Source organism: Gracilinanus agilis, chromosome 1 (genome assembly GCF_016433145.1).
Source record: "Gracilinanus agilis isolate LMUSP501 chromosome 1, AgileGrace, whole genome shotgun sequence".
Taxonomy (NCBI): Eukaryota; Metazoa; Chordata; class Mammalia; order Didelphimorphia; family Didelphidae; genus Gracilinanus; species Gracilinanus agilis.
Genome location: NC_058130.1, coordinates 303,240,247 through 303,262,484, shown reverse-complemented (window position 1 = coordinate 303,262,484; position 22,238 = coordinate 303,240,247). Strand labels below are relative to the sequence as shown.

Below are 22,238 nucleotides of genomic sequence, written 5' to 3'. Positions count from 1 at the left end.
AGAAGCTATTCTTGTGCAAACCCTATCAGAGGGGATTTAGCATACTAAAATATCAAAAGGATCTCATTTTTTGAAAATTTCACCTCTGAGGTAGTTCCCAGATCCTCTATCACTAGTAACAGCATTTTGGTGAGCCTCTAGTGTGTATCTGTTATCGTCCTTGTATAGAATGCATCTCTGAGATCTGTTGCCAGATTAAAGAACTTTTTTGGACCTTTAAAACCAACTAAAATGTGAGAAAAGGGGGCAGCTGGGTAACCCAGTGAATTGAGAGCCAGACCTAGAGACGGGAGGTCGTAGGTTCAAATCTGGCCTCAGACACTTCCCAACTGTGTGACCCTGGGCAAGTCACTTAACCTCCATTGCCTAGCCCTTACCACTTTTCTGCCTTGGAGCCAATACACAGTATTGTAAGGTAAGGTAAGAAGGTAAGGGTTTATAAAAAAACAAACAAACAAATAAATAAAATGTCAGAATACTTTCAGAGTTAGCAACATAAATGTAAAGTTATCTGCAGTTGAGATAGGTTCCACAAATCAGAACTATGAAACTCCTTAAGAAGGATGTGGGAGACTTGGAATAACAGAGGCTTTGTCTTTAATGGTATGTTTGGAGTTTTTTTTAGCCCCCACCACTAATAGTTTGGATCTAAATATGTCTTACCATTTAAACAGTGCCAATAAGTATCTAAAAATTAATCAGTTTTTCACCAAGGAGCACATAATATTATATTAATATATGCTTGTACATTTTCAAACATCAATTTAAAAATATGCATTTATTGACACAAGTAAAACTCAGTGGAATTGCTCATTGGCTACAGGGAGGAAGGTGGGAGGAGGGGAGTGTGTCATAGACATTGCAGAGTGGAATTCCACTTGCAAAAGAGTAGGTCAAGCCTTCTGTGACACAGGAGGGAAAGAGCATGAATCATGTAACCATGGACAAATATTCTAAATCAATTAATTAAATAAAATTTTTTTTGAAAAGGAAACAAAGAAATATGCATTTATTAAGTGCCTACCATGTTTCAGGCATTCTGCTAGGTGTTGGGGATACAAAACTAAAACAGTTCCTAACCTTGGGAAATTACATTCTAGGTTTAGATAACATATACATGTTAGGTACATACCGAGCTTTCTGTGATTATCTTTCTGTGCTAGTAAACAATATATCTCAGTTTTTGGTGGGGGGAAGTTGGAAAAAGAAGTATGGTTATTGGGCAAATGAGCAAGGGCAATAACCAAGGTTAAAATGAGCTCTAGACCCTAGAAATCCAGCCATATTGCAGAGCTGGACCTGGAATTTCCCTTACTGAGGAGAAGGAAGATATGGAGAAGTATAGGGTGAATGTGGAGGGATGAAAGCACAACAGGTCAGCACCAGAGAGTAGTGGCTCTGGTCCTACCTGCACAGGATAAGGCTAATAAAGAGCAGCCAAATGAGCATTAAGTGAAGGTGGGAAATGAAGAGGACAGATTGCAGACCTTTTTCGATGTGGTTGCTTGGAAAATGGTCCCACTAGAGGCAGGAAAGGGAAAGTTGGCTTGGCTCTTAGTTCATCACTGATGATCTCAAGATACTCAACTCCTCTTTTTCCACTTTCCAACCATAGAAGCACATTCTCTGTTAGTTTTTTCTTTGCTAAATATTTTCACTAAAAAAAGAACAAGAAGAAAAAATATATCAGGGCAGTTCGGTGACTCAGAGAGTTGAGAACCAGACTTAGAGATAGGAAGTCCTGAGTTCAAATGTGGCCTCAGATACATCCTAGCTGTGTGATGCAGGGCAAGTCATTTAACCCCCATTGCCTAGTCCTTACTGCTCTTCTGCCTTGGAACCAATACACAGTATTCATTCTAAAATGGAAGGTAAGGGTTTAAATTTTTTTTAATTAGATATCTACTCATTGAGGGTACATACGATGCACTTAACAAATATTTATTAGTTGATCTATTGATAGGAGATCTATTCTGAAAAAACCCCTATTATTTTTGCCAATCCCGAGAGGATTTTGTGTTCCCTTAAAAGGCGCATACCTCATTGTTTGGAAAACTTCATTTCCGAACATTACTTCAAATTGAGCTATAGCTGTGGACTAAGAAATTAGGGTTTAGAATTTCTAGAATATTAAGGCAAAAAAAAGTTTTCCTTTCACTTTCCCCCTAGCAATATTTTTTCCTTTCCATAAAAATTAATAGATAAAATATTATAATAACCATCAACAGGAATTCCAAAAACAATACTTTGTAGTTCTGGTTCTGTATGTTTCCCTCTGACATTAATTCAAGACAGATGAAATTTTTTCCTTTTTTTTAAAGTATTGTGTCTTAGAAAAATTTTAGGTAGAACATAGTAGCTTTAAATTTCTAATAAGCCCCATTATTCTTCATTGTCTTGTGCTTTGGCCTTCTGTGATTTTTTTGGTATGAAGAGGTCTTTGACATGTTTTATTCAGTTTGTTCTAAACCCTTTCTATAGTAGTCTCTAGCCTGTTATAATCAATCTTCCTACTCAAAGGTCAGCATATTCCCAAGACAGAGAATATGACAATAAAATTTGTAGAGAGAGAGAGAACATGCCATGACCTCTGATAGTTAAAGGTTCTCACACAGGTCCTATGGCACCGAATAATTTGATAGTTGTTTTATGCTAACAAAATCGAATTACTATTGATGTGTTTTTTCAAACAAATAGAATCAGAGAAATGAGCTTACAAGCCAAAAAGATTATATAGTTGTTTATAAAAGCACAAAGTAGTAATTTTGTCATCATACTTAAAATAAAGTCTTGATTTAGCCCTTAAAATAAATAATCCTTTTTTATCTGTAATTAATTGTATTTTTAGGCTCTGACTTGATTCTATCACAGAGTATAAATGATTCTATTAGCTTTTCTGTTCTTAATGCACCTCTCGATACAATTTAAAAGAATATATAATTCTTGTTTATATACTTATTCACTGAAAATCCACTGGCTTGATATGATTTATGAGTTGCAAACCAATCTTTACTTATTAAAATTATCTATCAAACCCAGCTCTAAATATCCCCCCAAGGCTTTAGGAAGCTGACTGAATGACAGCTTTGGGATTTGTTTCCTAAGAACAGAATAGGCAGACATAGGCAATCATTTGTCAAACTGTCAGATGTTCAGATAGGGATCCCTGTGCAAGTGATGCACATAAGCCCTTTCACTATGGAAGAGGATTCTCTCTCTTGTTTTATGTCTGAATGCTTTACTGTAAGAAGAAGAAGAAGAAAAGAATGCATTCTGATTAGTTTAAGTCAATCTCATCCTGGAACAAAAATATTAGGGTTACCGTATGTATACTTCAGAAAGTCAGTAAGGTCCTATTTTCAAATTTTATCAATATAAATATTATGTTGGTAATGGATGAAGTCAATAAAATAATTATCCAAGGTTTAAAGTCCACTATGGTTTATTCAGAGCCCCAAAATTCAAATTCTTTAAAGAAAGCTTTCCTTTTTACCAGTTATTATTACTCCTTTGCTAATTTATTAGCCCTGGTTCTATTTTCATTGAATTGGCTGCATATTTTATCATCAACCAAGTGATGACTCTGGGAGACTAGAAGGATAGTGTTGTTATAAATGGAAAAAGGGAACTTTAGAAGAGAGGTAGGTTTGGGGGGAAATATAAAAAGTCAAATTTTGGATACCTCAAGATTGAAATGTTAACTCTGACAAATTAAAATTTCTTTCAGTGGGCAAGTGAAAATTGTACTGATATAATTTTCAAATTAAGCCAAATCAGTCAATATTTATTAAATACATGTGAGGTATTGAAAAAGTAAATATTTTTTGTGCATTCATATTATGTAGAGAGTAAGTATGGAATTTTCAAAGGTGATTTGTTTCCTTTATAAACAAAAATAAGCAGATTCCATTAATAAGGAAAACCAGAATGAGCTAATTCTAATCTAAAAGACCTGCCCTGGAGAATTTATTAAAGTCAGGTCCAAGTTGATTACTCCTTAGCTACAATTTTAAATATCAAAACTGCATTTAGACTGGGTAGCATGGAGTTTGTTAAAAGTTTGGAAGTTGGTTGCCATGTTTATGCAAGCAAACTGAATAATGGTATCTAAAATAACTAAGTTTTAGTCAGAAAAATGTCTAGCTTTCAGTTATAGACTGATTGAGAAAGTTGAGTCATATGTATGTTCTTTCCTTATCTCAAATGGAACCTTAGGCTCATAGATCTAGAGCTGGAAGGAACCTCAGAGGTCATTTATTCCAACCCCCTCGTAAAACAGATGAGGATACCTAGGCAAACCCAAGAATGTTTAATGATTTTCCCAAGGTCACACAGGTAGTATAAGCGCCAGAAGTGAATCTGAATGCAGGTCCCTTTATTCCAGAGCCAATGTACTACACTGCCTCTCTTCTTAGCAAATTCTATATTACTTGCTGGATGATGCCTTCTCTGATGTGGGGAGGGAAGAGAGGGGCTGATATACTTATAAATAAATTCTCATAAAAATGGAAAAAGAATATTATTTATATTTGGACAAATAGATTTTAATTTACCTCAGAGAGTTGGCTTATATTTCTGGGTTGTCTACACTCTATTCAACAGTTACAGCAAAAAAAGTTGTTGGTATCATATTTTCATTTGAAATCTAATACACAAAAATAGATTTATCTGATTTAATGTATATCATGTTATGGGGGCAGTTTTGGGAAGAAAACATTTGTATTAACATGTTAATCTTTTCCTTTCTGAAAACATGATGAAACTCTGCTCTGATAGATTGGTTGAGCTCTAATTTACTTTGTTCATTTTGCTGAAATTGGCCCTATTATTTTGGTAATTATTTTTTCACAGAAGATTTCACCTGGGATTAGTCTCCTTCCAAAAGCAAGGCTAGAAATCCTAATTCAGTTTATCAAACCAAGACTGTTTGTAAACATGACAGAATCTCTTTGGATCATTCTTGAGAAGTTTAATTTTTTTCCTTATACCAAATTCTCAATTATACTATTTTCTGGTAGTCTATTTTGAACAGCTATTTATCATTTTCATTTCTTAATGTATCCAAAAGATATTTCACCTTTTTATCATATAGGACTACAAATGTAATTAAAATTCAGCAATATGAATCTTTAGTTAAAGTGTTTTATTTAGAAGTCAACTGGCTTAAATACCAGCTTTCCCTATTTAAAATTTCTTTCCCCTTCACATAACTGATATCTTAAATGGATTTTGAACCACAATTTTAAATGACTGAGGTTCAAAGTTCATTATGAACTGCACTGGAGGTTAGTTTTGTTTTTAAGTTAATGTATGATACATATTCTGTTTCCTCATGTTTCATTTGAGAAGTTTACTACAAGTACACAGAAACAAAACTTTTTAGGCAAAAATCTCTTCACTTTGAAGATATTTCAATTGAATTCAATAAATATCTGTTAATTGCCTACTAAGTACAAGGTATCATGCTAGTTACTGGTGACATAAAGAAAAAAATGTAACAGCCCCTCCCCTCAAGGGACTTAAATTCTCTGAAGGTATGAAAGAATATTGAGAATAGCTTTATTTAAGGAATACTCCATCTTCAGCTCTAAAGTAAGAAGGGGATTCAAGAAAATGAAGTGAATGTGTTGTAGATATGGGAGAAGCCCTATGCAGGAGATGGGATTTTATGTTCAGGAAATAGCCACTAGGAAATTTGACTAGAACAGAATGTGTGTAGAATGCAGCCATCTGAAAATCGATTAGAAAGGGAGGTGTGAGCCAAGACTGTGAAAGGCTTTAAATTCCAGGCTCAGGATTTTTTATTATCCTAGAGGCAGGAGAGAAGCCAATGAAGGTTTGCTATGTGGACCAGAGAGGCAGAGGCTTGAAGCAGCAATATTAGTAAGGAATCTAGTGCAATGGACAAAGTGAGAAGTGATAAAGTCCTGAACAAGGGTAAAATTGTGATTGCAGATATTATCCATATGGAATCAGCAAAATCACTGGTAGCTGATAGGATGTGGGAAAATGAGAGAGAAGGAAGTATCAAGGCTGACTCTGAGGGTGTGAAACTGTGTGGCTGGAAGAATGCTAGTCTCAACAGCAAAAGGGACTTTTCAAAGAAAAATGTTTGGGGAAAATAGAATAAATTCTGTTTTAGACCTGTTGAGTTTGAGGTACATGAAGGAGGTAGATGGCACAGTGGATAAAAGTCTGGAAGACTTAAGTTTAGCTCCATCCTCAGACACTTACTAGCTGTGTGACTAGGAAGAAGTTGCCTAACCTCTGTTTGCTTCAGTTTCCTCTTTTGTCAAATGAGGATAAGGATACCCCTTCCAGGGTTGTTGAGAGGATCAAATGAGTCATAAAGTGCTCAGTCTGATACATAGTAAGTGCTATATAGACGTTCATTGTTATCAGTTATTACTATTATCAAACTGATGGGAAATCCAGGTAAAGATGTCCGGATAGGCAGATGGTACTGTAGTTGAGGAGAAATATTATAGGTCTGAGGCATATCTGAACTTGTAGGAGCTGATCAGATGATCAAGAGTTAAGTAGAGAGGGAAAACAGAAGAGGGAAAGGATAGAGCACTGGGAAACAATTGTAATTAGTTTTTAAGTGTTTTCTTAAAATTCTTGAACACTGTTCTTTAATACCAGCTTTCCTTATCCAAAGTCAACAGGAATTAACAAAATATTAAAATTTGTTTTACAAAGAAAATGAATTAGATTTTTGTGTTCTATCATATGAAGACTGTCCTTCCTCCTCTCCCCCCCACCCCCAAAAGGTAGTTTAATTTCCCATGGCTTTACACTTTAATAGCATTTTCCTTAAGGAATGATTTCAAAACATCAAAAATTATTCTTTGAGATTACTCCTTTTTTAAGACTTTCAGCTCCCAACTTCCAATTAATCTATTTCAAGCATCTTTACTGAAACATCTTTATAATTCCTACAGTTATGTTGTTAGAAGTCACATATTCTGTTGTCCACTCTCTTAAAAATAGCAAGTCTGTGCTTATATTTTTCCTTGCTCTTGATTATCATTTTTTTAATGTATGAAAGACTGGAAATAACCTCCTTGATAATGAGAAAAGATAACATGAGACAGGATATTTTCGTAAACTGTTCTTTTTTCTTTGCTATAATTCTGGGAAACGTTTCAACCTTATCATAATCTTGTTTTTCTCTCTCTTCTTATTTTGTCTCTTTTCTGTGCAGGTGATTTCTATTCCCTCATTTCCAAGCTACTAGGAGAAAGGGAAGATGTTGTTCATGTGCATAAGTATAATCCTACAGAAAAGGCAGAATCAGATCTGGTAGCTGAAATTGCTAATGTAGTCCAAAAGAAGGACCTTGATTGGTCTGGTACCAGAGAGGGAGCTGATCATAATGTGAGGGGCAATGCTATTCTTATCAGAGACAGAATTCACAAATTCCACAGACTAGAATCTACCTTGAAACCACCAGAGAACAGACATTTCTCATTACAACAGCCCCCACGTGACGAGGGCACCCAGGAAACAGAGCACACAGGAGGTGGGTTTAGGGCATCTCATAAGCAATGTAATGCCAATAAGAGTTTCATTCACAAAATCTGAAGGGAATAACAACTCATGAAATAATTAATTTTTTAAAAATCCTACTTGTTATTGGAAGCCAGATCCTCCATCTTCCCCTTCCCCATCTTTGACATATTTCTCACAACTTTGTTTCTAAATATTTTGTAAACTTTTTCTCTTGCTCTTTTTCTGCTCTAAAATGATATAGTAATTCAATTAGACTGTTTAATTAGATATATAATACTTATTATTTATAGCTATATAAATATATTATGTATATTTATATATACTATAAAATACCCTAAATTGATGATGACATGATGAATTTTGAATCCCAGTCATTAAAATTTGTGGTTCAAAATCCAAGATATCAGCTATATGAAGGGGGAAAAATTTTGAACAAGAAACCATATTCAAGGAAACTGAGTTTTAGGAAAAATGCCTTAAAACTGTGTTTTATTTTTGGCAAAAATAAAACATGGTTTTATAAAAAATTAAAAATGTAGCCTTTAGTTGTTCAAAATCCTGATACTACATTTTAGTGTCACTAATGAAGACACTACCTATATTTAAATATTCATTTCTTAATTCTTATTTATATTCATAATCCAATATGATAAAAACTTGAAATTTTTCAGATACATTAAAAATAAGGATGATAAATAGCTGTTAAATATGGACTCCCACAAATTAGTAAAATTTAGAAACTGGTAGAAGGAGAAAGTTAAATCTCTCGAAAATAATCAAAAGACAAGATCATATTTACAGTCTAATTTAATTATAAATATCATATTTAGTATATTTATATATTATGTCATATATAAATACTTTTATATGAGTTATATATGATTATAAAGTACATACTATTTATATCTATAAATATTGATTATCCAAATACTTATTTTTAGATAATTATAAAAACATGACAGTAACCAAATTTGGATCTACTTTTGTCTCTCAAGTTTAATTATAACACGAAAATTCTGTTTAAATGAACATTTTTCCATTATGCCAAATTAAAAACAATATAAAATAGATTATCTGGTAAGCAAATGCCTAGTATGTTAAATGTTTATAGATCCACTTCTTTGAAGATAATTCAATCCCTTTCAAAGGAATCTTCATCCTTTTTATCTGATTGACTTGTAAAATATAACTTCTTTTTATGAGTTTGACTTCTTAAAAGTTCCATTATCTATTACTATCTTAATTGGAAAATTGAGTACTTATTTCTGAAGGGATATAAAGCTCTTCAATAGCTATCATATTTATCTTTTCTGACCTTGCTGGATTATAAATTCAGAGTAATCACTTATTCCCTTCAGGTTTCTATAAGAGGAAGCTATAGGTGCATCACATTTATCTTTAATTGTATTGTGGTTTCTGTGATATTGATTGTGTTTCATGTTACTTACTAATGTGGAAAGCCAGATAAACAGCATGTGGAAATTATCTCTGAAAAATAATTGTTACATATGCATGGCAGTTCTCCATGCAAGCTAGAAAAGCAGTGTTGCTTTCACATGGGTTGACACTGCCAAATAAATCTCTCTTGGCAGCCATAAATTTATTACCCATCTGATTTCTATTTGTTATTGAAAACTTATAATAGTATATTTTGCTCATAGGCAGCAAGGATCAAATCTCTGCCTATTGAGAATGATCTGATGGCCCTGAACCAAATATTTAGAGAACTCTATATTAAAGCAAATCAGTTCAAATTCAAGCAGAATCAACCCACTTTGAAGTGTTCTGGAATTTGTTAAATACAGTGAACCTTAACTTGGAAATACGACAGCCAAAAGAGCAGTTCTTGGTGAGAACAGATATTTGTCCATTGAATAACTCTGAGGCATGAATTATAACTTTAGAAAGGGAAATTACTTCTTCCATTTGAAATTTCTGTCACCCATTTCAATATAATAGATTTGATAGTTAACATAAATTTGGAGTTTAAGCCTGAGAGTACTGTGTTTCTTGACACAGAGACCAAAAAGATTAAGTGGAATTCATGAGAGAAAGAAAACTTGGGTTCAAATTCAAAATTTGTATTAATAATTATTTTAAATGCCTTAAATTAAATATATTTTCTTGAAAAGGGTTTTTAACATCCTCAGGGGGCCATGTAGTATGATAAAAAGCACTGAATTAAGAGTCAGACAAACTAGATTTTCCTATTTGTCACATGTTTGACCTGTTTGGACAGATTATTTTATTTCTCTGACCCTCTGTTTCTTCATCTTTAAAGTACCTGATAACTCTAAAAACTCCTCTGCTTTGTAAAATTATTGAAATATGGAAGAAAAGAAATGCCACCAAGTTCTTTTCAAAACATTCCTTTTCATTGTAATTGAGTGAATAGCAAGAAATTAATTTTAAAAAATGTGAGTGACCACAACATGGAGTATGAAACCAGATTACAAAAAAGGGAATAAGCATTTATTTCTTCATGAAATGATTTAACTTTATTTCACTGCCCAAATTTGAAAGCTTTTAAAATTGCAAACAATATTACAAACTCTTCTTTATACAGGATTTTTAAAAAAGCTTTCTTAGGATACTATGTTAGCTTTCTCAAAGATGTATCAGATGTGATATAAAAGATAATGTTAATAATAATATAATTTTGAAGGTGCTTATAATAGCATCAAAGCAGGGATCTCCTGGTATGGAAGCCCCCTGTCTGTCAGTAGTTTTAACTCACAGTTTTTTTGTTTTCATAAAAAGTTGCTTGAGCACTGATAGGTTAAGTAACATGCCCCTATTTACACAGCAGATATGTGTCACAGACAGAACTTGAACCCAGGCCCTCTATGCACTCTGCTTTTCTGCCTCTATAAAAAACATACTTTTGTAAGATCTTACATGAGTACTGTATACATAGACCTGACATAGTAAAGATCAGATCTGCAATACAAGGCCATGCTGCAATCCAGGAGTCCCCAGTTCATAGTGTTATCTGAAAGTCAATACTAGAAAAATCTGCCCTAGATTTGCCAAGGAATATAAATTAGAAAGCCACTGAAACAGTAAGTGTAATCTCTGCTTCCTTGAAAATGGTGATAATTGCAACTTTGCTCTTCTTTCTAATTCTGATGGCCATGCTGACCTCCACAGAAGGTGGAGCCAAATTTTCTCATTTTTGCAGGTACTCTTTCCTTTCAGACTTTTATCCTCACTGACAAAGGTTTCATAAAGAAGAAAGGGATTTCCTGTATGCTAGCCAAAGATACAGTGCTGAACTAATATGCCAATAGTCTCCAAGGATCAGTGATCTCATCAATCTGGGTATTCTTTCCAACAACAAAGATTGTAATCCATACACTCTCACCCATATTTTGTATCTCTTCATGTCCTCCCATAAGTTTGTTGCAGTCAATCTACTCATAATGCTGAAGGGCTTCCTCATGTTTTCTTTACCTGGTGATGATGCCAGTTGACCATGAGGGCTGTCCCTCACATTCATTCCATCAGCAATCCATCTTTTTTGGTCATTCATTTTGGTAGAAAATTGGATATACATCTTTTATATCTCTTCATTTGCACGATTCCTTAATTATAGTGTGTCACCCCCTGCTCATGTCCACTGTGCAACTGGCCATGGCCTTTTGGATGATCTTCAACTCTAGTTTTTTGGAGGACAGTAGTTCCAATGCCTCACAGCTATACAATATGATTAGGACAATATTGATATTAAAATATGACCTTTGTTTCTAGAGAATCAACAAATAAGCCATTATAGTCTCCAAAGGTAATTAGTACATAAGTTTTAAACATGACTGCATATAATAATCTGGATAATAGAAAATCTACTTACATTTGTCATTCCCATCTTGGGAAGTTGGAACAAATAATTATGAATGATTATGAATATCATTCAGAACATATTACAATTTGGAGGGGAATTGATGCAATTAGACCATTGTCACCAGAAGAGAGGATCTCACTAAATGTATAAAGAATCTCTCCTTGATTTGAATTCCATGAAGAATATCTTCTATGACAGTAGTGAACATCTTTGGCAAGGATGTCACTCTGTTTTATATCAATCAAAGAATTATCAAACAAAATAATGTTATACTTTTTAAGGAATCTTGTATAATTTTCACATTAAAAAAGAAGACATTTTGCTACTGAATAGCCTTTAAAGCTGTCTTTTGGATTACCAAATCAATTTTTTAAAAATCGTCAGCGTTAAAGATAGTTGTATCTTATATCCTCTATACCTTTTAGCCAACTTGTATTTGTAAAGCTGAAGAAAATGGCTTGCAAAAACTTGCCAATTCTCATCAAAGATGCTTTCATTGAGTATGTAGATTTGTACTCACAAAAACAGAGTATATCTGGGAAGTAGGTATTAGATCAATAGTAACTGATATTCTCAGTTTCCTTTTTTGGTAATATACAGTCTGAGGGATTCTTTTTATTCCCTTATTATTTTCTCTTCCTTAAGATACTTAAATAACCAATTGCTTAGTGCCCTAAAATTGTGTCACTTTCGGCACAGATATCCCCTCTGTTTATGTGTGTTTTTGTAGCTGCTTTTCCCATCCTTGTTTTCTTTTTTAGTGGCATCTCTACTTCCTCCAGAACCACATCTGGGACTGTGATAATAGAGTACAAAATGTCATGTCCACTGTCCTAGTTAGTGAAAAACATTCATTATTTAAAAAAATCTTTTCAGACCATTTCCAAATGTTGTCTATTTGTTGTTTTTCCACTTTTATCTTTGAAATGACTTTGTCTAATCATATCTCTTGCCTTTTATGAACTTGTTTTTCCTCTACTGACTTTCTTTTTTTTTTTTGAGGCAATTCTGCTTATAATCATTTACTATCCTTCACTAAAAAATTTTATAAGTAAGTTTGCATCTCATACATATGTTGTCAATGGATGCCTTTTTTGCTTGTTGACAAGTTGATTAGTGTTTTCTAAGGAATTTTTTAATTGTGAACTTTTTATAATGGTAATTGATTTACCCAGGTTAAACTTAAGTAGGAAATAGTTATAATTTTCCTCAGTGAGGGGAAGAGGCATTTCAATAATTTTATTAGGTCATATTGGGGTTGCTTTCATTAAATATCATATTTATTTTCCACCTTGAATTGATTTAGTTCTTTCCTCTAATAAATAAATGATCTGGCTGTATACATACAGATGTTTCAAGAATAATTACCATATCAATAACGTCATTTCCTATTAAAATATAGTTTCAATTTAATGATGTAATGTTTTTTGGTGATCAGTATTCTTAAAGTTACACACATATGTGTTTGTATATATTTGAGAACTGGGACTCTGTTAAGTTCACAAGTCTTTAAACTTTCTCATTTCTTCCTTAAACCATATTTTCAGAATATTTTTCACAATCTTTGACTATCCTCACCTTTGCATTAAAATTACAGAGTTTTAGTATATATATTCATTTCAGTTGGAATGCTTTATTAAGTTCTTGATAAAATTCCTTTACTTCTTCTTCCTCTACAGTAGATACTGGCATCAATGAAGCAATCATTTACATGTTAGATTTTTTTGCAAATATTTATCGTGAAAATATCTTGCACTGTAATATGACCAAAGATCACATGAAATGATGTTGCTTGTTGATTTTAGATTTATGGGCAAATCAGCTTTCCAGTTCTTTTATTTAGCCCTCTAAAAACAACCTGTGATCCATTCTTCCACCTAGTTTCTTTTTGTCCTCTAGTTTGATTTATGTGGCACAATTCAATTCCTCTAATAAAACTTCCATTTGACAAGAATCTCATGTTTAGAGTAAAAACATCTGTCAGTATTCATAGATGGCCTAAAGACTATGTGATTTTTATCTCCTCTGAACCTTTTCTGCAACTCTACCATCATTGCTGCCAAGGTTAGAACAGAATCTTAGAGAACCTAGGGCCATTTTGTGTTTTTTCTCCATTACATATATTGGATTACCAAAGTATCCATCACTAAGTGGCTAGTCTACAAATGATGAACCTCTTCATAATTATATAGCAAACCCCAAGAAACAGGAATAATCTGTTACCAGGACCATACTTGGAAGCATTCTAGCAATGTATCTGTTGTATTAATTAGTTTAGTCTTTTTGAACCTCAGGTAAGAACCATTAAATAATATATCATCAGTGTAAGACTTTATGGGAAACAGAATCCTTTAAAAATTTAATAATTTGAGGGCAGCTAGGTGGCTCAGTGGATTGAAAGCCAGGCCCAGAGATGGGAGGTCCTTGGTTCAAATCTGACCTCAGATACTTCCTAGCTGTGTGACCCTGGGCAAGTCATTTATCTTCCATTGCCTAGCCCTGACCACCTTCTGTCTTGGAACCAATACCCAGTTTTGATTCTGAGATGGAAGGTAAGGGTTTTAAATTTTTTTTAAATAATTTATGAGTTTTCCCATAACACAGTAATTTTATGAAAAATGATTTTAACCAATTTATTTCAAACTAACAAAGATTAAAAATAATGATTGGTATTTTAAATCATGGCAGCAAACTATCAAATTCACTATAAATTTTTTAGTTTTCACCTTAATTTTCAGTTCTAAATTCTCTCCCTTCCCCTATTCCCCTCTCCTACTCATTGAGGTGAAAAATATGATACTCATACATATGAAGTTATGCAAAACATATTTTTATATTAGTCAGATCATCGTTATATTTTATGGCCCTAAATCTATATGATTTTCATGGATTGTCATGCATTTTGTATATGCATGCAATATGAAAAATATTCAAATTTATGGACTTAAGAAGCAAATGAAAATATGTTATTCCCAATTTTATGTGGTTAAAATTCTTCATTTAAAACTTCCTTTATATTTACATGACATTACTTGAATACTGCAGAAATAAAATCTTTAATTGCTCTGATTCTAGTTGTAATACATTTTCCTTTTCAAAGGAATTAGTTTATGTAAAAGGAAATACATAGAAGACCATAGGACTGTATAGAAGACTAGAAAGAAGACTAATTTTAGCTTATGTGTAGTTGGCTGGTTCAGCATATATTAAATTTCCCTTGTTATTAAAATATATTATTACATTTATGTCTATCACATTTGATAAGCAAACACAAAGTTTGCCTATATTTAAGTTCTACTATTCTCATCACAGATGCACATTTTTTTTATTTCACCTTACTTTTTGAGCAATTTTCCCTCTGATCTATTGGCTATGATATTTTAACACTACCTTGATCTTACTTGTCCTTGCCTCAGATATGATTTTTCAAGGTGATTTCTGTTGACATGTAAGACTCTAAATAATGTAAAATAAAGTCTCCCATTGAACCAAATTTCTATCTTTTGAAAATGATGTTCCTGATCTTTTCAACTCTCTAAGCCCCAAATCACAATCAATGGTAAACTTTCTAGTTTTTCTTTATTAATAGAATAAACACATACAATATTAGTGTTCGGTATTTGAAATTAAATAAAAATTCAAGTAGGATTAAATAAAAAAAAAGAAATTTAGATGTTTCATGATTCTAAATTGTCATAGCCCCCTTTCTTTCTTAAACATATAACAAAACTTAAATTTCTTCTTGTTTCATCTATAAATATTTGTTTTGTTTCATTATAGTAATTACTATGACTTCTGAAAAATATCATAGTCTCTTACTAAAATGAAGCATACTTACTTCACTGGAGAAAAAATTTGTAAATATAATTTGTAAGAAATTATAATTTATTTTGATTTTATGGACTTTTCCCAAATTTGAGTCTAGAAAGAAAGTCATTCAATATGAAATGTAAGTGAGAGTTCTGTCTTTAAAAGGAGATTTTATTGTTTTTTAGGGAAATGATTGCCCTTCTAAAGGGTTGCAAATAATTATACTGAAAAGCTGGTATTGTTTCTTTAAATCATTTTCTTCATCTGTTGTATATGTCCAATAATCTTTTTGAGATATAGCATGAAATTTTATCTGTCCCTAATTTTTATAAAAAAATTTAAAAACTTTTAAATTAATATTATGAACTATAAAAACTAGACTTTCCCTCTATGACTGATGCAAGGTTTCTCCTGAGAGCTATACAAATTATTCATTATAAAATGTGTCAATTATGCCACAGTAGGAAAAATATCTTTGAAGTGGTGGGTGTGTTGTGTTGTCACAGTTATTTTAAATTGCAGGCGTTTCTAACAAACTTTCTAGCAATAATTACTTCTTTACGTTTGCTTTGATTTTCTAATAGTATTCTCACTGAGATTCTCTCAAATTCAGGTTGCTTTGCAAACATTAAGCTGGACTTATATAAATGATTCAGGTAATGGACAGGAATCAGGTAAACTGACATGCAGACATGTGATTATTTGCCCAAATTCATGTGGAAGAAATGTTGTATAATGCAGGACCTTCCAGTACAAGTCTTCTTTCTTGACCTGGAATAATAATATTACTTGCATCAGATAACTTTGGGGGTAATGAAATTAAGAGAAATAATGTACATACATCATTTTGCAAACCCTTATATGATATAAATATCAGGTGTTTTTACTGTCTAAAATAATATTCAATTTTGAACTTTCCCTAGTTTCCATGTTACAAATTTGAAGTGAGATCAGAAGTTTTTCACTTTGAAATTTCATTTAGTAAAAGAATAAAGTGCAATGAAACTTTATTAATTGTGACTTACTTTTGATAAGGATAAACATAGTGAAATAGGAGAAATACTTCAGCAAGAAACTCTCCATACCCATATGATGACCTACCCAACCTATCTGAATACTTGGAAAACTGGTTGTATGACATAACGTCAAAGAATTACATGATTAGAGTTTGAAAAAGACTTAAAGCCATCTAGGACAACCCCATGTTTTATTGGTGAGGAACTGAGGTATAGCAAGACTAAGTAATTTATTCCAGGTTATACAAGTAGTAAGCAGCAGAGCCAGGATTGGAACTGAGCTACTCTGACAAGAAATGTACCAGTCTTTCTTCTGCCTCTCATTTTTAATCCTGAGTCAACAGAGCCAGGCAATGATAGTGAGAATAGTAACTGCAATTAATATATTTGTGACAGAAGATATTTCTGCTCACTAAACCATCATACCATTAAGTTCAGAATTTTTGTCTAGATAATGAAGAGATTTTTAAAATTACTTATTTTAGGTAATTCTTCCTCTTAATATCATAAAAGCAAGTAAACTTTTCCTTCATTCATGCCATATATGAGAAGTTGCTTCTGCATTCATCCAGAAATGAAACCCTGTGTCTATAAAAACTGTTTCTCATTCAGTGAGATTCCCTATAGTTTTTGATAATTATTGTCAGTTTTTGTGAAAATTCACTATCAATATATTATCTTTTCTAAAAGTTATTAAACCCTGTTTTATTAGATATTAAATACTTATGGCATTTTGTCATATATCCCAGAGGATGAATAGGACAAATGATGTTCAATTTTTGTTCTTTTCTATATCTTCTAAGTCTTCTATATATGTGGCATATATCTATGTCACATGTTTTGTGAGGAAAGCTATAGAAATGATTAGTTCAATTGAGATTTGATGATTGTCGATAGATCACAGACTTTTTCTATCCTTTTCACCAATTTGCATAGATGCTCAGTAATTGTCTAATAAATTATTTTTCACTTCAGTTTAGAGAAAGTGTTATAATTTTACAGAGAGTTTAATACTTTCTGTCCCATTAATTCTTCTGCTGGAGAAGATGATGAAAACTAAGGAGAGCACCTCTACCACCAATCTTATAGTAATTACCAAATAGAAATAAGACTAGTACAATGGATAATCAGTGAGTAATTTCTTGTTTATAATTCACAAGCATCAGACAATCAAGTTAATAAGCAGCCATGCCTGCAGTTCAGATTTTTTTCATCAGATTTTTAAGGCACATTTGATATGATAATTTGAGGAACTGAATTCCAGAAAATTCTATATTAAATTATTTCAGACAAATTTCATATTATAGAATGAGGCCAATTTAAAATGTCAAAAGGGGAGCTGACTAAAACTTGGTCTTCAATATCTCAAGGAGAGCCAGGTTATATATGTATTTTATGAAAAGGAAGGGAGTTATGTTGTATATTGTATGTAATACACTTTTTTTGCACTTTAAAGTTTATGAAGCACTTTACATATGATAACTCAGTTGAGCCTCACAATAAACTTGTGAGGTAAATACTACAGATGCTCTTATCCCCATTTTACAGATGAGGCTCAGAGAGGTTACTCGACTTGCTCATGGTCATACAGCTAGTAAGTGTCAGAAATGGGATTCAAACACATGTATTTCTCATTCCAAGTCCAACACTGTCCACTTTATCACATTCCCTCTGTTGGAGTTCAGGATGCCATTGGCTTGTGCATGAGTTGCATTTTATCAAGAAGTATGCTCCTTGATTAAATGTAATGGCCAATCTTGCGGCTGGAGGACCAGTGATACACACTTCCCTCCTCTCAGTAGAGAAGTGATGGACTCCAGGTATGGAATGTTGCATATATTATCAGGTGCAGTTGCTGTGATTATTTGTTTTAACTATTTTTCTTTGTTTAAGGGAGGGTTTTATGAGGGATTCTGGGAACTGGAAATGTAGAAAACAAAACATAAATAAAACATTTTTAAGTTAATAAAATTATATTGCCTGATTTTTTTGAGTTTCCATGCATCTAGTGATATTATTGCATGTAACAAAAATTATGTTGCTCATACAATCATGACAAACACTTATGGCTTCCTAGTAACTTCATTTTCTGTGTCAAATATATTCATTTATTTTTTTAGATTTCCATGTAGAAGAGGCACTGGACTGGCCTGGCGTATACCTCCTACCAGGGCAGGTTTCTGGAGTGGCCCTTGACTCCAATAGCAACCTGGTTATTTTCCATAGAGGTGATCACGTTTGGGATGGAAAGTAAGTAAAATATCTTTTCGTGGGGTGAATTGAAAGGAAAATTGTCTTTATCATTTTCCTTAAAATTTGCATGAGTTGGTGAGAACAGTTAACAAATTTTCCTGTCCTTTATTTTCATTTCACTTTTATTTTCAAGGTAAGATTATATCTGATCAGTATATCTGGAAACAAGGTGGTGCAGTGAATAATAATAACAACAATAACTACCATTTATATATATAACATGACTCCTTGTTGCCCAGGTTGGTAATAAGAAGTTTGACACAACTCTGTGTGTAGTGGTAATAAAAAAATTATTATCTATCTTTTAATAGAAAGTAAGGAAATATTTATCAAAATAGAAAAACATTTATTTGAAATCAAGTTTCAATTTTTTATCCAGTGGGAAAACAGAGGCATTCTGACTATAAACAAGTGAAGAGCAAGGTAATAGACTACTGACAAAGTTTTAGAAGTGATAGCTGTAGAAATAAACAAGAAAAAAACTTAAAGGAATAAGCATTGATAAAGATAATTCAATAATTCAATGGATCTCATCAATATGAATATTCTTTCCATTGCTGCCAGGGTTACTTTGATCCATCCATAACTTTTCATTCTGTCTCACAAAATCTTCAGAAATGTTCTACTCAGAAGGCTAAAGGCCTTCCTTTAGATGTCTTATGTTCCAGTCAGAGAAATCAGGATATCTATCATTCACTGTGTGAATAGCCTTTTCAGATCATATATTTCCTTGATGTTATCCCATACACCATTTCTTACATATAGGTCACTGCTAGAAATATCTTGCATCCCACTTGCTCTCCCTATGTATCTCTCCTTTGAATCTATGTGAGATTGTAGTATTCACATTTTTAGCAGATTCACAGATATATGGCATTACATAAAAGATATTTGTGGTAAAACAAGATAAAACACAAATACACATGAGGGTGTTTGTACTGAGGAAAATATTAGGATCCTTGAAAGCATTGCATAATTTACCAGGAGCAATTTAACCTACTCTAATCCTAATTTTCAATTCTGGTTCCAGTTTGTTATCTTCCTCCATTATCGATCCTAGATATAGCTACTGATGTAGTAAATAAGTGAATTGGCCATTCAACTACATGTCATAATTTGTACTAAAGACATTTTTCATCCATAAAGTTTCCCCTCTTTTGGGTTATTTTGCCAGTCTCTTTTTAGTAATCAAAACTGTCACTGAGGAAGTCTTGTAACATTCTAAAGCTTTGTGCCCTCCGTGCAATATCTTCCATAAACAGAAACATGAAGATTTTATATTCCCTCTTCCAGATTCATTGCTCAGAATATCATTCATAACAAAGGAGGTGAGCTCTTCTAAATTTCTTTTTAGATTTTCTCCCTCTTTTAGATTTCTATTGATGCTAGTAACCAAGGAGTCATTTGAAAAAGTTAATTCTGTGATTGCATTTACCAAGGCAAGGAATCCTGTATGATTTTACCTTGAGAGACTCCCTTTTGGAAGAGCTATAAAAGTTGTATTTTGTGCTACTGATCAGAAAGGAATAGGTGGGTTAGCAGTTCTATAAAAATCTACTTTCACCATCAGTAACAGTAACACTACCAGAGTTGTATTCTTAAGAGCTCATCTCCGATATTCTGTACAAAGAAATAAAAATGACATTTGAAATGAAATCTTGGAGAGAACAAATACACAATGATGAAGTCTATTCTGGAAATTAAAGTCTTTCAAGTTTTCAAACCCTAAATCATTGAAAACATTCTCTCATTATATAAGAGATCAGAATGAGATGAAGATACTAAAAGAATGGAAAAAATAATGGACTACTGAGTGAACACCAGTTAATTTCTGATCATATATCTATTCTATCATCATTGTAGTATCTTTACGAGAATCGTTTACACATTATCAAAAGTAGTCTTGAATACGAAAAGGGACTGGGCAGCTTTCTGCAAATAATTTTCTATAGCAAGTCTTATTGTTTTAATGATATGATTGACTAAAAGGTGTAGAAATTCAGTACTCTCTTCTTTGTTGATTGGAAAGAAGAAATTAAAACATCTCAATCTGATGATGTATAATGGCATATATAGAAAATTTAATAATCTCTATAATCAAAAAGGTGGAAATTAAAATGCTGAGATGTGAGATAAATTCACTCTAAAGATCAGCATTTTCATTATCATTGAATAAATTATCTAAATGAAATACCATCTACTATAATGACATAATATATCACTTCTTGGGCATTAACATATATGTATATATATTATGTACACACATACATATATACATTAACTATAAAGTAACTTCAAGAACTTCAATCCACTGTCCATGATCAGTTGCATCAATGTAGTGAAAATGATAATGCCATTTGAACTAATTTATAGATTTAATGCAAAGTCAATAAAGTTCTGTTATATTTTAGTTTGTAGTATTCTTACCTAAAGTTAATTTTATGCTTATTGGGTTTTAGAGGGGTCTGTGTTGATCTCTTGTTAAAGAAATACAATAGTTTTCTTTTTAATAACCAGAACTCCATTTTGTATATAAAGCAAGTTAATCTGATTAAATTACTATTTTTATAGTAATAATATATCATAATTATTAGATGAGTCAAGTGTTTGCTTCAGTGGGTGGCCACAATACTATTTTCAAATCATTCTGCTTATGTCTTTTGGGCACACTGGTCAGTTTTAATCATTTCTCCAGAGCAGTATATTTGACCATGAGTAGTACTCCTGGAAGTTAAAATCATTTCAGTGAACATTTATTAAACTACTTGCTGTTCAAGACTTATTAAACATAGTGGTTTCATAGAACTTATTATCTAAGTGAAATATGATATATACATATAAATAACTATAATATAAAATAAAACATAGATTTATTAACAAAGTACAAATAAAGGGTTACATGAGATTTGAGCAGGGCAATATCTTAGCCTTAAATGTAAAACTCTCCCTTATTTTCCTCTGGCTTAAATCGACCTTTCATATCTTCTCTCTTACCATTGGTCTTAAGAAAGTTACATTCTAGCCAAAGTGGAATACTAGCCTTTCCTTGAATCTGACATTCAGTATCCTATATCCATATATTGCCATAAAGCCTTACCCAAGCTGAGAATGTATTCCCTTCTTGTTTCTGTTTCTTGTAATGTATGCTTCCTCCAAGATTCCATCCTCAGTTGCTACATCATCTGTGAGGAGGACACTCTCTCTCCTTCTTCAAATCTTTCATCTTTGTTTAAGAAAAAAGAAAACAACTTGTAAGCAATTTTTAAAAGCTGCTCTGAACTTTAGCATACTTTGAATTTTAATCAATAATCAATACAGTGACTCATTCTAAGATACTTTATACAATTCTATAAGAACCAGTCTTAACAGATAAACTTTTATATTATCTTCCCAATTATTCTAGAAAAATCTTTCTTCTTTTATTTATATTGGTAGACTATTTTGGGAGGGTCAAGTTCTATGTTAAGTTTCACTGATGGGTCATTAATTTGAAAGGATATTGATAGAAGCTTTTCCTAAATTCTCCTCTGTGCGTGTGTATGTATCTTCCCCATGCCCTTTCAAAACAGATTTGCAGCTTTACTATTGGTCAGTTGCCTCTTATGTTTTTTTAATTTTGAAGCCTGGAAACAAGAGCATTTCCCATTTCAAAGCAGACAATTCAATACAATATTTTTCTTCATATGTTTCTGTTCATTTTTAAGGACCTAATGATATTTTTTAATAAATGCATTTAAAAGTAACCCATTAGTACATGATTTTATATTTTCTCCACTTTGATGAAGCTGTCTATATCTTTCTTC

At 32.4% G+C, this 22,238-nt stretch overlaps 1 protein-coding gene across 1 annotated transcript in view; it reads left to right on the top strand.

The window, feature by feature from the left end:
* PAM (peptidylglycine alpha-amidating monooxygenase) overlaps positions 1-22,238 on the top strand; it is a 364,941-nt gene that overhangs the window by 296,926 nt on the left and 45,777 nt on the right. The window contains exons 15-16 of the mRNA XM_044662577.1: positions 7,208-7,525; positions 18,303-18,432. Of these exons, the coding sequence (XP_044518512.1) occupies positions 7,208-7,525; positions 18,303-18,432 (448 nt within the window). The remainder of the gene's footprint in view (positions 1-7,207; positions 7,526-18,302; positions 18,433-22,238) is intronic.